The sequence below is a fragment of the Chanodichthys erythropterus genome, chromosome 11, assembly GCF_024489055.1.
Source record: "Chanodichthys erythropterus isolate Z2021 chromosome 11, ASM2448905v1, whole genome shotgun sequence".
NCBI classification, from domain to species: Eukaryota; Metazoa; Chordata; class Actinopteri; order Cypriniformes; family Xenocyprididae; genus Chanodichthys; species Chanodichthys erythropterus.
The window spans coordinates 17,912,302-17,930,749 of NC_090231.1; the positions used below are offsets into that span (position 1 = coordinate 17,912,302).

At 43.0% G+C, this 18,448-nt stretch overlaps 1 protein-coding gene across 6 annotated transcripts in view; it reads right to left on the minus strand.

Moving 5' to 3' along the window:
• Nucleotides 1-18,448, minus strand: part of arap2 (ArfGAP with RhoGAP domain, ankyrin repeat and PH domain 2) — a 121,662-nt gene that overhangs the window by 49,616 nt on the left and 53,598 nt on the right. For all 6 annotated transcript variants that reach the window (XR_010896501.1, XR_010896503.1, XR_010896505.1 and 3 more), the window contains 4 exons: nt 11,872-11,978; nt 5,736-5,935; nt 1,615-1,700; nt 1,361-1,543 (listed from right to left, as the gene is read on the minus strand). Coding sequence is in view for 2 of the 6 variants with exons in the window: in XM_067401886.1 (XP_067257987.1) it covers nt 1,361-1,543; nt 1,615-1,700; nt 5,736-5,935; nt 11,872-11,978 (576 nt within the window). In the remaining 4 variants the exon portion in view is untranslated. The remainder of the gene's footprint in view (nt 1-1,360; nt 1,544-1,614; nt 1,701-5,735; nt 5,936-11,871; nt 11,979-18,448) is intronic.

Genomic DNA, 18,448 nt, shown 5'->3' on the forward strand with positions numbered 1-18,448 from the left:
CTGCGCATTCTCTTCTCCATATCTTCATCCAGAGAGAAAGAAATGCAGCATAAGCAAACCCATCTACAGCAGCATTGTGATGTTCATCACGCCACTGAATAACCTTCGAAAAAGTCAAATGTGTTTTGCATTCGATGCAAGTAGATTAAAACAGTGGCCAGTAACGTGCTTACTGTATATGAGTTCATCATTTGTATAATGGCGGTAAAAATAACCTTCTTAGCGAATAATAAGAATAATGAAAATTGTATGTAAACGGGAGTGAAGAGGTTTGATTATGTCATGTAAACATCCTTACTCTGATTATTTGAAATAATCGCATTATTGGTGCACATGTAAACGTAGTCAGTGTAGGTGATTCAGGTTTTACTGTTTTCTAGGTCAAACCCGACCCACAAAGAACTTCTTTTGAATTGTTGCTTTATCTCATGAACTCAAAACCACTGCCTACCAGGATGACGACTGCTTGAAACTTCAGGCTCAATGAAAATATCAGAGAAGAACTCAAATGAAAATTTAAAGACATATACATCACATCAGGGCTTAAACAAAAACTTTGAGAACAGGGAGGATTTTTCTGGAACATTTTGTTTGTGCCTGTCCCAGATGTACCCATCCATTTATAATCTAATCTCACCTCTGTATGTACCTTCACTATTTTCTTTATCTTCCTCTCACTCTCTTTGTCTCTCTCTGACACACACGCAATCATATAACTTTTTCAGAAGAACCCCTGAAAACTCCCCAGTGCTGCTCTCATCTCACATTCGCCTAATCCACAGTTCCAATCCTCTCTCCCCTTCTCGTTCCCCCTCTTTTGCCCCCCTCTCTGGGAAAACAAAAGCAGGCTTGATCTGTGTTACTGCTGACGGTGAGGAAAAACAGCATCTTTTGGCTTAGGAAAGAGTAATGCGGGCAAACTCAGTAGGAACAATAAACACACACACACAAATACAGCATAATGATGAATTATGCACAGGAAATCCTGTTAACTCATAACACATTCATTATCATCTGTTCAATTTCTTTAACGTGCTTTTGTCAAAAATGTTTGTTTTCCGACTGTAATTTTAAGTACTTGCATTACAGTTGCCGTATTTTGTGCTAAGTGAAAAGATTCAAAGTAGAATCTTAACATGGTTAACATAACCCTGGCAACCTGTTCTGAAAATTGGTGAGAGCCAGTTACCATGGTAACACTAATTTACACCTGGGCTACCAGGTGAACCAGAGCAACAACAGATGTACACACACACGCACACACCAACATCTCCAGGCCTAATGGGTCTTTTAATGAGGTAGAAAAAAACAACACTAAGTCAAAGGTCCAACGCTAGCGCACAGACTCTCTCACACAAACCTTGTTGAGTTCCTCCTGAGTGTTTAGACCTTCAAGAACTTTCTTGTACTTCCTCTTTTTGTACTTCCTGCGAATAAAGGATGCACGCTGCTCCGTTGATGACTGTTTGCAAAGCTTATCCTCTGGGGGGATATTTGCTGCCCAGAAGCTGTTGGATTTTTTATTCCCAACCTCTAAAAACAGCTAAAGAAAAGAACAGAATGTGAGGAAAATATATTTCACAATAAGAAATAACTGCCATGAAAGATCTCTACCTCAATGAGCTCGTTGGTCCATATACTGCTGTCTAGCTTCATACTGCGGACTTTCGAGATACCAGGACCCAGGGATCGATGCTGACCTGGAAACAGACACTGATCTTAACTATTCACATCTAAAACAGGCAGTGTTAAAGGGGTCATGAATTGGAAAATCAAAATCAAACCTTGATATTTACACATATAAGGGGTTACTCTACAATAAAAGCATACTCAAAGCTAACTCCCCTGTTTTTACTTTCCATTAAATGCCAGGATTCAAAATCGACCCATTCGTGATACCACATTTTTCCTCTATGTGCCCCTTAACATACATATGTAAATCGAGGAGGTGTGGTCTTAAAGGGTTAGTTAACCCTTAAAAATGAAATTTCTGTCATTGAGTACTCACCCTCATGTCGTTCCAAACCCGTAAGACCTTTGTTCATCTTCGGAACTTTGATGAAATCCGAATGTTTCTGAACCACACACGTTATTTTTTCCCCAAACCAGTTCAGCGGAAATCCCACCCTGGAGCCAATTCTAAAGATTTCATTGGCCATGTCAATCACAGTAATGCCTACACCAAACACTGATCCCTAAACCTATCCGTCACCGTAACTTCACCCAATGAGATTGGTCGCAGGGCGGGATTTCTGCTGAACTGGTTTGGGGAAAAAATTCACGCGAACCACACATAGGCAGCAACGTCATTGCACCTTTAGAGGTCCAGAAAGGTAGTAAAGACATTGTTAATATAGTCAATGTGACTGCAGTGGTTCAACCTTAATGTTGTGACAAGCATACTTTTTTGTGTGCAAAAACAAATAAAAAATAAAGACTTTATTCAACAATTTAATCTTTTCCCTGTCAGTCTCCTATGCTATTGACGTAGTAAACACAGTGCAGCACTTCCGGGTTCTACATCAAAACGCCAACTCGTATTTGGCTGGCTCCTGCGTCAGCATCACAAGTATGCATTGTGCTGCTCAGCACTGGCCAATATTTAGCCAGCGTTTTGATGTAGAACCCGGAAGTGCTGCACTGCGTTTACTATGTCAATAGCATTAGAGACTGACTATTGGACATGGACTATTTTAACAATGGCTTTACTACCTTTCTGGGCCTTGAAAGGAGCAACGATGTTGCTGTCTATGTGTGGTTCAGAAACCTCTCAGATTTCATCAAAAATATCTTAATTTGTGTTCCGAAGATAAACGAACAACTTATGGGTTTAGAACGACATGAGGGTGAGTAATTAATGACATAAATTTCATTTTTGGGTCAATTCATCAATCACAAGAGCGATACTGCTGTAGAGTAAGAATATTGGAAACAATCAAACTACTAGAAATGTATAGAATTTTTAAAGACGTGCCTGAGTGATTGAATGAGAATGATTCCATTTGTTTGTCTCATTTCACAAAGGACACTTTTCTTAACTATGTTCAACATGCTGCAGGTTTTTCTAAATATCTTGCATTGAAAGCTATGACAATGCCAAGTATTTTGTCCTCAGAGGTAATCGTTGTGGTTGCATTGTATCATTTAAATCTGACTCGGGCTCAAACATATACAGTTTAGGCAATCTCAAGCATCAAAACACACGCCACACATGCTGTGGATATGGTGTGATGAAGTTTGCCAATCATAGCAATGACCAATTCTGAAAGAGGTCACATGCCTTGAAATGAGTGAAAATGAGGAAGGAAAATGATAATTCTTACAAATATTTAAACTTTTATGTTGTAAAAAACTTTGCTAACTTTATAAACTAACCTCCAGAAACATAATATAAAGATCTGAAAGTGCATTTCATAGCCCCTTTAATTAAAGCCCCTTCAATTACAGTATGTAAAATTCACATATACAGATGCTAAAACTTCCTGTTAACCTAAAGTGTGCTGCTTTAACTTAAATACTGCTTTACTTCATACTAAACGGCATAAAGCAACAACTCATACGACACACACACAGAGTCACACTCATAATAAATTTCATCGTATCCTTTCCAGGCACTCTTTTCTCCAGCCTGCCACAACTATAATTGCAAATGAAAGGCGCGAAAAAGCCATTAATTGCTAATGAATCATAAGTAATTAATTGTGTTTGTTGGTCTGCACATTTATTTTGTTGAACTCCAGGCACTGTCGTAGTTGTTGTTTATGCAAGAAACAGATGAATTAAACATGGCAGGGAGAAACACATATTTGAATATGGAGTGTGTGATTTTCTGGCATAATTAGCAGCATTTTAGAGTACCAGTTTGCCATCAAAGATCATTAGAGCCCCTGAGAGCCGACGGGACTAAAGATGCTTTGTGTACGTGTCAGTGTCTGTGTATATATGTGTAGTAAGGGCACTCGCTGAGGGTTTTATAGCGCCATCTAAGAAAACTTCCAAGACATGGAATGTTTGCATTAACAAAATCTTATTTGAAGCATCAAAAGAGAAAAAAACCATCAGAAAGGTGGGAAATTTCTCTTTGTTACTTTATTTGAAACTATTAAAAAAAAGGACGATTAGAAAATGTGCATACCGAGAGTTTCTATGGTAACCGCAGCCTCACTTGAGGAATGTCTCCAATCAGGACTTCGTTTGAAAGAGCTTATTGCAATTACACGTGTAAAGAAACAGACAAACCTGAATATATGTCACACAGCCAGAGATACTGATTGATAGCAGAGTGTGGTAGAGGATGAGAGACGGGGTAAAAGAAGTGAATGAGGGAAAAAAAAAAAACAGGCATGAATGCTAGATAAGTATTATAAATGTGAAGATGGATAGTGAGAAAGAGAAATCAGTTCACCTGTCTCTCTCTTTCACACGCTCTCAATCTATCGAAGACAATTTGCTCTCATTTAATCGTTAGCCGTTCGTTATATTCCCAGTATTACACTTTTGCTCGCCTAATTGTCGGTGGCAGAAGCGCAGCTAATTAAAGTGTCTGTGCCATAGATTCCATGAAGGCTGTGGTACACATTTAGGGAAAGTGTCTCCCCACTCGATAGCTTATTTAGCAGCCATTTGCACATGTTCAGCCAGTGTTTCCTCCTATATCGTGACCTAATGCAACATTAAATGGCTGCATATCTGAAATAATGTGTTAATTTATGGTGTGGGAGGGTGGTCAGAAAAGTCTAAGTAATGGCAATTATATCAGGAAAAAGCACAGAGGAACAGAGAGATAGAGTAAGATTGAGATTAAATATATTCAGTGGCTAAGGCAAGAGACAAATATATATATATATATATATATATATATATATATATATATATATATATATATATATATATATATATATATATATATATATATATATATATATATATATATATATATATATATATATATATATATATATATATATATATATATATATATATATATATATATATATATATATATTTGTCTCTTGCCTTAGCAAGTGTGTGTGTGTGTATATATATATATACACACACACACACATATACATAGTGTTTTTGTAAATCACACGTGTTGCGACATGTTTTCAGTGACAAGCAAGTTGTCTGGTCACAACCAGTGAGAAGATATTTAATATTTAATGTCCAGTTAAACTACTGTTCAAAATTCTGGGGTCAGTAAGATTTTTAATATTTTTGATGTTTTTGAAATCTTTTATGCTACAAACAACAGTAAAACAGTGATATTGTGAAATATTACAATAAGCCTTCATAATCCTTCAGAAATCATTCTAATATGATAATTTTGCACTGAAAGAAATTTCAAAAGAACAGCATTTTAAAACAACTTTTAAAATTTTTGAAAATTTGAATATTTTTGGTAACAATATTAAAGTATTTACTGTGACTTTTGATCAATTTAGTCTTTGAACTAGTCTTTAAACTATTAATTTCTTTGAAAAAAAAATTGCACTGACCCCAAACCTTTGAATAGTAGTGTATATGAAGTGAAATTTTAGACTAATGAGATTTCACAATGGGCAGGACTACTTCACAGTGGGACTACACAGTGCAATACTGTAAAAATAGAACCCAAATTAACTTTTACTGCTTGATGCTTTAGGACAATGTGTTTGGTTAAGATATTGTGTGTTTCATGTTCCAGTCTTGTGTTTGTTCTTGATCTTTTCTTTGTGTTCACAATTGCTTCTCACCAGCACAATTCTTGCAGATGACCACACACAGGTTGATGGAGGCCCATTCCGGCTCAGGGGCCTGACAATCGGCACACTTCCTGTTGGACTTGTTGAACCAAACCTTCTCCAGCACCTCGTAATTGCACAATGTTTCTACGATGGACTCTTGAACTGCCTCTGTCCATTCCTCTCGCTCACGCTCCGACTCCACTGTGAAACTGACACAAATGATTTAGAACTATTACAAACACTTTATCAGACTGATTACACATTCATTATTAAAGTACATAATTTTTTTAAAGGCAATCAGGGAAAACAAAAGAAAGGGTTTTTGTGTCAAGTGAATACAGTATATGGTTACATTCACACTGCAGGCAAAAGTGGCCCTAATCAGTTTTTTTTTGCTCATATGTGACTCAGATCTGATTTTTTATAACAGTACAAAACATATGGAATCTGATCTTTTCTATTCTGATTTGGGCCACTTCCATATGTGGTCCTGAATCAGATACAGGTCTGATGTTCTGCAATGCGAACTCAGTCTGAAGAGTCTTATCAGAATTCAGAATTAATGTCAGAAATCTAAATCTATATTATGTCACAATTCTGCACTGATGGACATCACTCCAAACATTTTACATACCGGTAGTTCTTTGAATATGGAAGACACCAGCAAAGTTAGTCACTGGACGGATGGTGAGCTGTTACAGTGGGTACGGAAAGTATTCAGACCCCCTTAAATTTCATTTCTTCTTATCATCCTTGAGATGGTTCTACACCTTCATTTGAGTCCAGCTGTGTTTGATTATACTGATTCGGACTTGATTAGGAAAGCCACACACCTGTCTATATAAGACCTTACAGCTCACAGTGCATGTCAGAGCAAATGAGAATCATGAGGTCAAAGGAACTGCCTGAAGAGCTCAGAGACAGAATTGTGGCAAGGCACAGATCTGGTCAAGGTTACAAAAAAAATTCTGCTGCACTTAAGGTTCCTAAGAGCACAGTGGCCTCCATAATCCTTAAATGGAAGATGTTTGGGATGACCAGAACCCTTCCTAGAGCTGGCCGTCTGGCCAAACTGAGCTATCGGGGGAGAAGAGCCTTGGTGAGAGAGGTAAAGAAGAACCCAAAGATCACTGTGGCTGAGCTCCAGAGATGCAGTCAGGAGATGGGAGAGATGGGGTTGTAGAAAGTCAACCATCACTGCAGCCCTCCACCAGTCGGGGCTTTATGGCAGAGTGCTCTGACGGAAGCCTCTCCTCAGTGCAAGACACATGAAAGCCTGCATGGAGTTTGCTAAAAAACACCTGAAGGACTCCAAGATGGTGAGAAATAAGATTCTCTGGTCTGATGAGACCAAGATAGAACTTTTTGGCCTTAATTCTAAGTGGTATGTGTGGAGAAAACCAGGCACTGCTCATCACATGTCCAATACAGTCCCAACAGTGAAGCATGGTGGTGGCAGCATCATGCTGTGGGGGTGTTTTTCAGCTGCAGGAAAAGGACGACTGTTTGCAATCGAGGGAAAGATGAATGCGGCCAAGTACAGGGATATCCTGGATGAAAACCTTCTCCAGAGTGCTCAGGACCTCAGACTGGGCCGAAGGTTTACCTTCCAACAAGACAATGACCCTAAGCACACAGCTAAAATAACGAAGGAGTGGCTTCACAACAACTCCGTGACTGTTCTTGAATGGCCCAGCCAGAGCCCTGACTTAAACCCAATTGAGCATCTCTGGAGAGACCTAAAAATGGCTGTACACCAACGTTTACCATCCAACCTGACAGAACTGGAGAGGATCTGCAAGGAGGGATGGAAGAGGATCCCCAAATCCAGGTGTGAAAAACTTGTTGCATCTTTCCCCAAAAGACTCATGGCTGTATTAGATCAAAAAGGTGCTTCTACTAAATACTGAGCAAAGGGTCTGAATACTTAGGACCATGTGATATTTCAGTTGGGTTTTTTTTTTTTTTTTATAAATCTGCAAAAATGTCAACAATTCTGTGTTTTTCTGTCAATATGGGGTGCTGTGTGTACATTACCTAGGAAAAAATGAACTTAAATGATTTTAGCAAATGGCTGCAATATAACAAAGAGAAAAAACAATTTAAGGGGGTCTGAATACTTTCCGCTTTATACAAGTAAAACTAAAAATAAACAAAAATAAACAAAATATTTATAATAGTTTTATTATAAAAAAACAAACAAACCTAAAACTGGTCACAAATACAAAGTTATACTAGTTAAATGTCATCCTGACCTAAAACCCAACAATTTGAGTACCACTGGGCTCAGGTCAAGTAGCAGGCAAATAACAATGGCAAACACATCTTTTTTAAATGTTCGTTACGGCATTATGATTGGCAGTGATGAGACAGTGCAGCCTAATTGTAAAAACCAGTAATAGCTCTGAATCTGCTTTCCATTTCCATTATGACCCCCTCTGCGCCCATTATTTTAAATGAGCACAGAGACCTTGATATGTCATTTCTGAGAAAAATTCCAATTATTTTGCCAACAACTAATACTAAATAGTCGGCCAGCCTCACATCGCTCAACGTTTAGAACGCAACTACAAACAGATCAATATCCTGTCCTGTCCACAAAAACAAAGATAGAACATAAAGAGGAAAAATCTTTAGCAGTGCACACCAGCCAAAGAAAGAGAGCGATAGCTTTTCATTGTTTGTTGTTGTTATTGTTGTGTCTTTTTTTTTAGCCAGGGAACTGAATCAGCCATAAAAGGATCATTAAAAAACAAACACGAAAACATCTCATCGATTAGGCCTCCGCAAATGGCTGCATTGTTGGAAACATCAGCTTGCGTGGGGTTACAGGTGAGCGATGCCTGTACTGTACAGCTGTTATAACAGAGCTGATGTTTATAAAGAAAAAAAAGAACAAGAAAGGAAGAAAAAACAGATCAATAATGAGCGTGCTTCAGATGGATAGTATCAGAGCGGCAGGACAGTCATAATGAGAGAATGGCTGCTTGAAAATAACAGCAGGCAACAAACTCAAAAAAAAAAAAAAAAAAAAAGATACTAAAAAGGCTCAAAAAGGAGAAATCGACTGAGTTTTCTCTGCCTTTAATAAATCTCACACTGTCCACATGCAAGCACTCAATTTCATTATACACAGGCAAAAAAGTTTAAATGGTTTGACACTAATCTTTTTGCAAACTTCAACTGTTTAATCCATATTTTATTTTGGTAGGTGCGATCACTTATTCTAAGTAGTAAGAACGCTCTAATGAATCAAGGCAAAAGCTTCACCTCTTGAACTAGATATTGGGAGGAGACATGTAAGAGAACGATACCGATAATGATACTGATAGTTTGGGGGTTCTGCCTTTTATACCTTCTTTTAAATGAATGATAATTTCATTATAATTAATCATTAATCATTATATTTTTAATTACTATATTTTGAAAGAAATGCAAATAAAAACTTTATTCTCTTCATTTCATCAACTTGTTTTAGCTTAAAGGAACACTCCACTTTTTTTGAAAATAGGCTCATTTTCCAACTCCCCTAGAGTTAAACAGTTGAGTTTTACCGTTTTCGAATCCATTCAGCCGATCTCCGGTTCTGGCGGTACCACTTTTAGCATAGCTTAGCATAGTTCATTGAATCTGATTAGACCGTTAGCATCGCGCTTAAAAATGACCAAAGAGTTTTGATATTTTTCCTATTTAAAACTTGACTCTTCTGTAGTTAAATCGTGTACTAAGACCGACAGAAAATGAAAAGTTGCGATTTTCTAGGCTGATATGGCTAGGAACTATACTCTCATTCAGGCGTAATAATCAAGGAACTTTGCTGTCGTTCCATGGCTGCAGCAGTGCAATGATATTACGCAGCTCCTGTGAGCCCCTGCTTGCACAGGGAACGTGCCTTGCAACCATGGAGACGTATGTGAGAGACGCTGCGTAATATCATTGCACTGCTGCAGCCATGATACGGCAGCAAAGTTCCTTGATTATTACGCCTGAATGAGAGTATAGTTCCTAGCCATATCAGCCTAGAAAATCGCAACTTTTCATTTTCTGTCGGTCTTAGTACACGATTTAACTACAGAAGAGTCAAGTTTTAAATAGGAAAAATATCAAAACTCTTTGGTCATTTTTAAGCGCGATGCTAACGGTCTAATCAGATTCAATGAACTATGCTAAGCTATGCTAAAAGTGGTACCGCCAGAACCGGAGATCGGCTGAATGGATTCGAAAACGGTAAAACTCAACTGTTTAACTCTAGGGGAGTTGGAAAATGAGCCTATTTTCAAAAAAAGTGGAGTGTTCCTTTAACTCATATCAGTTATAAACAAACACATTACTCAAATTAATATTAACACATGAACTAAATTCTGAAGATTAAATAAATATTGACACTGAATATTGACAGGATATATCGGCTGTTTTTAAATTATCGGCCAATAGCCAATAGTGTGAAAATTTGCTTTCATCGGGCAAAACCGATTATTGGCCGATATATCAGTGCATCTCTAATTCCAGGATTATGGATTTCTGCAGGAATGACAAATGTTGTTTTCATAGTTATTTTTTTTTAAGGTTGCAAACATTTTTCATCTTTGCTTTGGGATATTAATAATAAGTTATAGACATTTCTTGCTTGAAATTGACGGTGATTTAAAAAGTAAATAAATATCCAAACAATAAATTAAAGTCGACATGAAACGGAAATTGTGATCATTTCTTACATATTGTGACTTATGCGAGTGAAGCGACAAAAAAAAAAAAAAAATAGCGTGGGACTTGATTTTTCCATCAAGAATTGAGTGGACCATTGGATCAATGTGGTTTGCCAGCCCCTTTGTCCAGCTGCATTGGTTCCAGAAATATTTTTTCAATTCATTTCTCCCATAGGGATTTTAAAAAAGTCTTTGATAAAGCATTATAAGCCATGAAACAAACCATCCAGCTACAAGGTGAATCATAACATTATAAGTTTTGAAGGCAAAAAAGTATTTATGAATATCAGCCCTCTTTTAGAAGATGACCATGTTGAATGTTTTATTTTTTTATTTCTCAATATTTAGATAATCTGCTGTATTAGAATTCACACTGAAAGCAGGAAAGCAACTTTATAATATTGTACACCCTCCAATATAGCTAAATTTAGAATGAGATTTTGGGGTGAATGCAGCATTTTGTTTTGTACAAACAACACATTTTATATTCATTCTATGTTGTTTGAGGACTCTTTAGCATGTTCTTGAACTCTTGGATTGTAGGATACCCACTCTAGGGTAATGCAGAAACGGTGCAGAGTTTCGTCCAGGAGCAAACTGCCTGACTCTGGACTATAGGGACTCAAAACATCCTTTCAGAATTCTTCCCAGATTTATGTGCTTCAACAACTCTAAGTTTCTCTGAAATCTCATTTGATCCACCTATATTGCACTTCAACACAATCCAGTTGTGAAGAGCAGATCAACAAAAGTTTTTAAATGGCAGGATAGGTCAATCCCACACTTAAACTGCTGGTACTATATGACTATGCTTCAAACAATAGTGGGTTGCCTTGCTGTTTAATGTCTACATCTGTTAATGCTCATTCAAAAATAGCGCTCCTCTTCAAAATACGCTCAAGAGACACAACTATTGCTCGTAGTTGATTCCAACATCATCTGACAATGCTATGCTAATGGTTCAATATAAAAAAGAAAAAATACAGAACATTGACATCCACAACATTGAAACAAAAGCCTATATACTGTATGATACCACACAATTTTTTTGTGTAATTTCTCTTGGAGGTAATTTTCCAAACAACCATTATGCAAATTATTAAAGCATATGAAATTTGAAAATGATTATGAAATCAGACACTGTATTTGAAATTTAGAGCATCTTGGAACTCACATTCTGAAGGCATATAATAAATTTATATTTACACTAAGAACACTTAATCCTCCAAGTCTAACCTTGAGTGAAACTTTGATGTTTTTTAAGCATAAAGTGATATTAAGGAAGCCCAGGTAGAGGCTTAACTCTGTTTGAAGGTCATCTGAAATATGTTTAAAGCAACACCTACTGGTCAATTTATGCTAATATTTTATTTTTAAAAAGAGATTTTCTTACTTTCTGGGCTTATGCTAATACAGTATATAATAATTTAAAAGTTTACCAGAAGGATTTGAAAGGTGTAGTGATCTCAAATCCTTTCCTCTCAACCTGTTTCACACACGCAGCTGTCAGGTCCACCGCAGCGATGGCCAGCCCTGCATTAAAATCCTGTGAAGAACCAGCATAAACATCAAAATAAACTCTTTATAAAACACTCAACTTTTCATATCCACATATACCATCAGTAACAAAAATTAAAAAAAAATAAACATAGTAGTGTAAATGAAGCAGATCAGTCACTGCCACATCCAACATATCCAACACTGAACAATCCAACATATTCAGAGTCAGACATTGTGTGTGTCTGTTTAGAACATTGTAGCTGGAGTCAATCAAGTGAATAAGGGAAAAAAAAAATGCTAACTATAAAATGCAAGGAAACTTGTGTGAGAAAGGTCAAAGAGAGCACAGAACAGACACGGAGCTCACTGGAGGGTGAATACCTGCTGATCCATTGATGTCTGAACGAATGACAAAGTTTACAAGCAAGAAACGCAACAAACTTTCTTTACAGACTTTATCAATTACTTCAAGGACAATGGCAATATGAAAACCTCAAGGGAACAAGAAATAAAGGAGATGACAACAGTCAAAGGCTACTCTATCGACCCTTTCAAGACATTATTCATACAAGTATGAAGTGTAGGTAGCAATTTATTATTATTATTATTATTATTGTTATTATTATTATTATTATTATTTCAATCAAGTCATTATTTAAGTTCTGGGCCACTTCAAAACTTTTTTAAAGCAACTTATTTAATTTAGCATGATTAAAGGTCCATTCACACCAAGGACAATAACTATAATGATAAAGATATAGTTCTAAAAATCATTCTAATTATAAAATAAAATCCACACCATGACTACAATAATAATGGCACAGAGAAACAATATCATTGAAATCAATTTCAGAACAATGTTTTCCAGCTGAAGATTGGTAGGAACATTGACAGCCAATCAGAATCAATCCAAGGACTTGAGTATTTAAAGGTGCTACAGAGGATGTTTTGTTTTATACATTTTTGCAATATTACTTGAAACTGTCTTTACTAACTGATAAAAGACTATTTATTAGGTGCACTGAAAGGAATAATAATATACATCATCTGTGCACGAGGTAGGGCCTTAAAAACAACAGCCAATGATCGCGTAAACGATTGGCCCTCTGGCTTGTCAATCAACTTTCCACTCCACAGGCGGCGCATGCAATGTTTTTGTCATTGCATGCAACTGCAGATTATGAGTTCGACATAATGAATCCACTAACACGACACAGCGAATGCCGGTGGTAAATACTCGTGTTCCAATACTCGTGCACGAGTTTTGGGAGGCGTTCCCTCGAATGCACTCATTTCAGAAACTCACTAACAGTCTTTGGTTTCTCAGTCGACGAAAAGATCCTCTGTAGCACCTTTAAACCTGCAGATGGCAAACCTGCGGCACGCACTTAGAAAAAAACAGAGCGTTATTGTTTGTTGGTGTGGATGCTAAAATAGTTATAGTTATCCTTATAGTTACTGTTCTTGGTGTTAACGGGCCATAAGACATGTTATTCTAGTTTTCTTTGGGTCTTTGCAGGGGACCTTTCTAAGTGAACCAAGCCAAATAGCAAATAGCGACTGGACAGCTGTGTGGAAGAGATCAGCATTTGGCATTTTGATAATGACTTATTTTGTGTTTTAAGTGTCATGAGAGCCAGTAGATGATGACAGAGTTCCCTTTCGATACTTCACTCGTACTGCGTATGGGGAAAGGTCTCCCTTTTTCCCCGCTGCTGAAGCCTTTTTCAATAACGCAGTGTAACTGCACCGTCATTGGTTCACTCATAGACAAGTTGTTGAACCAATGGCGGCGCGGCATAGCTGCGCGGCCTATGGCGACAAAGCGCGCGAATATTCCCGCCGAAATGGGCGGGGTATAGGGCTATATAAGCAGGCGTTTCGCCATAGGATTTCAGTGTTTTCTCCTTCAGCGACGACATCTACTTCTCTTCGCTGATCTCCGCCTGAAGCCGAAGAAGCTCGCCGCCTTCTGCTCTCGCCGCCGTCTGAAGAGGCTCCCGCAGCGGACTCGCCTGGACTCGCCGGTGGAAGAAAGCGCCGGCGCCCTCGCGGACTGCAGCTTCTAGCGCCGTCGCCGAGCCGCCGCCTCCCGCTTCCCGCTTCCGGCCGCTTCCTGTGCGTCCCCTGCCGCCATCTCGGCGCGCCGCCTGAGAGCTTCATCCGCGGCTTAAACGCCGCTCTAAAAGAGCGATTTCCAGCGGTTTTCACCGCTTTAAGAGCTTCCGCGGCCCTCGCCGCTCTAAAAGAGCCACCCAATTGCCGTTTTTCACGGCAGCGGCGTCTCACGATGCCCCGCCACTCATGTGGTACTTGCAGGGCCCCCTGCACGACGACGATGGACACAGCGAGTGTGTCGCTTGCCTGGGCAAGCCCCACGCAGACGGCGCGCTCGCTGGAGACTCATGCCCGCACTGCGAGTGTAGGCGAGTCTCGCTTCCCTGCGCTCGCGGGTCGCCTTCTTCACTGAGGGCGATCTCGCCGCCGCGCCCTCCCGTCTCCTTCCTCCCGCGGTCCGGCGAGGAAAAGACAGCGGGGTAGAGCGACTCAGCGCCAGGAGTTGAGCGAGCTCACGCCGGCCCAGCCCCCGCGTGCCTCGCCCTCTCCTCCCAGGGAACTCTCTCCAGTTCTGTTCTCTCGCCCTGAGCAGCGTCCCTCCGCAGAAGCGAGTGACCTCGTCTCATTCGGGGGAACAGACGACGAACAAGACGACTCCATGTCTCTTGCGGCTTCCGAAGCGGAAGGATGGGCTGGCGAGCCGGAAGACCCCGCTCCACCGCCTCCCTTGGAACCCATCGAGCATGGCCAGGGCATGGATGCCGAGCTCTTCCGCATCCTGTCTAGAGCCGTTGAAGAGCTGGACCTCGAGTGGGCCCCTCCAGAGGAGCCGTCTCGCAGCCGCCTGGACGAATGGTTTCTGCCAGGCCGCCGCCAAGCACCTCGCCAGCGTTCAGCGCCCTTCTTTCCTGAGGTCCACGAAGAGCTGACGAAGTCGTGGCGCGCTCCTTACTCTGCCCGCCTCCACACTACGCACCGCTCCGCCCTCACCGCCGTCGACGGCGCCGAGGAGAAGGGATACGAGCGCTTGCCACCCCTAGATGAAGCGGTGGCTGCTCACCTCTGTCCTCCCGCGGCTGTGGGTTGGAAGACGAAGAGGGCCCTTCCTTCCAAGCCCTGTCGGACCACCTCTACTCTGGCTGGACGGGCTTACACCCTCGGCGGGCCAAGCTCCCTCTGCGCTCCACACCATGGCCATATTTCAAGCATTCCAGGCCAAACTCCTCCGCTCTCTGGATGAGTCTGGAATCGACGCGCCAGCCTTCAAAGATCTCCGCAGCGCCACGGATCTTGCCCTGCGAGCTACGAAGGCTACGGCCCAGGCCATCGGTCGTTCCATGGCCAGCCTGGTCGTGTTGGAGCGCCACCTGTGGCTCAACCTAACGGAGATCAAAGACCTAGACAAGACGGCCTTCTTAGACGCCCCGGTCTCGCCTTCTGGTCTCTTCGGGCCTGCAGTGGATGGCTTCACTGAGCGCTTTACTGCCGCGCAGAAATCGTCTCAGGCTATGAGGCATTTCTGCCTAAGCGCTCCAGCTCCGCTTCTGCGTCTAGCCGCCCCAGGACTGCGCCGGCTCAGCAGAACAAACCAGCCCCACCTGCAACACAGGCAGCGCCGCCCCAGGAGCATCGCCAGCGCCGCGCCCTGCGACGCGCCCTCCCTTCCCGAGGCGCCAGGGACCCCGGCCCAGGATTGTGCTGGACCCGGAGCCTCCGAAGTCGTCCTGATTCGTCGGACAGGAAGAGGATGGGGGACCGTCCCGTTACGACCGGACCACCCCAAAAGCTCCCACGGGTAATTTCCCCTCCGCCTCGTTTATTTCCGGGCGTGGGAAACATACTCCAAGTGACAGCTGGGCCCACACCTGTTGCGCCCACTCCAAACGCCGTTTTCACGGCGGACAAATTTTACCTCATCACAAAAAGAGCAAATTTCCTCTTCCACCCCTCGCGGTGTACGACCCTCTCAACGGCGGTCTGTCACCCAACATTATTCAACCCCTAGCCACTCGGGCCGAGGCCTGGCAGGCCATCCCCGATGTGTCAGAATGGGTCATGGGGATCGTAAACCAGGGCTACTCGCTCCAGTTTGCACGACGGCCCCCCGCTTCGCCGGGGTGCTTCAAACATCGGTCAATCCGGACGACGCTCATGTCCTCCGGGCCGAAGTCATGTCGTTGCTGGAAAAAGGAGCTGTGGAAATGGTTCCTCCGTCAGAGAGCGAGACAGGCTTTTACAGCCGCTACTTTCTGGTCCCCAAAAAGGATGGCGGTCTCAGACCCATCCTAGACCTCAGGCTTTTGAATCACTCCCTCATGAGACGGAAGTTCAAAATGCTGACGCTGAAGCAGATCCTCGCGCACATTTGCCCCGAGGACTGGTTCTGCTCGCTGGACCTGAAGGATGCGTATTTTCACATCCAGATAGCCCCCGTCACAGACGATTCTTGAGATTCGCATACGAAGGGGTGGCATACCAATATACGGTCCTGCCCTTCGGGCTGTCTCTGGCTCCCCGCACTTTCACCAAGTGCATGGACGCGGCGCTTTCCCCTCTGGAGACAGATGGGAATCCGGGTTCTGAATTACCTCGACGACTGGCTCATCTTAGCCCGTTCGCGAGACGAGCTGGAACGCCACAGATCCGTGCTCCTCAGCCATCTACAATGCCTGGGTCTCAGGGTCAACTTAGCCAAGAGCTCGCTATGCCCCACTCAACGAATTTCGTTTCTGGGAGCAGTTTTCGACTCGGTCCGTATGACGGCAGTAGTCTCGCCAGAGCGCGCCCTGGCAATTCAGCAGCTCACGGCATCTGTCACGAACAAAGCCTATCTCCCTCTGAAGTTTTTCCAGAGGCTGCTAGGGCTGATGGCTTCCGCCTCCCCGGTGCTGCAGCTAGGCCTTCTTCGGATGCGGCCTCTTCAGTACTGGTTGAAGTTCCGGGTTCCTCCCAGCGCATGGCGGCACGGCCGCCTATGTCTCAAGGTCAATCGGGCCTGTCTTCTAGCCCTGAAACCTTGGATGGATCCAGTATGGTTCCAACGCGGAGTCCCCTTACAGGCGGTCTCACGGAGGACGGTGCACCCCACAGACGCCACCAACTTGGGCTGGGGCGCTGTGTGCGAGGGCAGACCGGCCTTCGGCTCGTGGAGCCACGAGGAAAGCCATCTACACATCAACTGTCTAGAGATGCTAGCAGTGATGAAAGCCCTTCAGTTCTTTCAGGCTTACTTGACGGGACGTCATGTTCTAGTTCGGTCAGACAGTATGACGGTGGTGTCATACCTGAACCACCAAGGCGGTCTTTCGTCCAGCCGCTTATGCGCTCTGGCGAAACGACTGCTGGAATGGGCTCTTCCGAGGCTTCAGTCGCTCAGAGCGACTCATGTTCCTGGCAGGAACAATCTGGGTGCGGACATGTTGTCACGGAGCAACATCCCCTCCGACGAGTGGATGCTCCACCCCCAAGTGGTCCTCACGATCTGGGAGTTCTTCGGGAAGGCAGAGGTAGACCTCTTCGCCTCAGAAGACAACTCTCATTGCCCAACATTTTTCTCGAAGGAAGTAGATGCTCTGGCCCACACATGGCCCAGCACGCTCCTTTATGCTTTCCCTCCGATCGCACTGATCCCCCAGGTCATCAGGCGTATCAGAGAAGACCAGCACAGAGTCCTTCTGGTGGCTCCCGCTCTGGAGGAACCAGGTTTGGTCCTCAGAGCTATTCAGGCTCTCTCTAAGAGCCCCGTGGCCGATTCCCCTGAGACGGGACCTCCTCTCTCAGGCAAACAGAACAATCTGGCACCCACAGCCGCAGCTCTGGGCTCTGCACCTCTGGTCCCTCGATGGGAGCCGACTAGCCTCCCCGAGGACGTCCTAAATACCATTTCTCAGGCTAGAGCCCCATCTACGAGGCGCCTCTACGACCAGAAGTGGTCAGTCTTTGTTGATTGGTGTTCAACACGCAACATAGACCCTGTGGAGAGTGACGTATCTTCCATACTGTCTTTCCTCCAAGAACGCTTGGAAATGGGGCGCTCCCCTTCCACGCTTAAGGTTTACGTAGCAGCCATTGCAGCGTTCCACGCTCCTATTGCTGGCCAATCGGTGGGACGAAACGGGCTCGTGATCCGTTTTTTGAGAGGTGCTAGGCGTTTGAATCCTCCTCGCCCTCTCACTATTCCCTCCTGGGACCTCTCGTTGGTCCTCAGGGCCTTGAAAGGAGCCCCATTTGAACCAATGGGTTCAGCCGACCTCAGGCCCCTAACACTAAAAACCGCTCTGCTACTAGCACTAGCATCGGTAAAGCGTGTTGGCGATTTGCAGGCCCTCTCTGTGAACCCTGCATGCCTCGAATTCGGGCCTGGTGACTCTAAGGTCGTTCTGAAACCTAGGCATGGCTACGCCCCTAAAGTGCTCTCAACTCCGTTTAGAGCTCAGGTCATCTCGCTCTCTGCTCTTC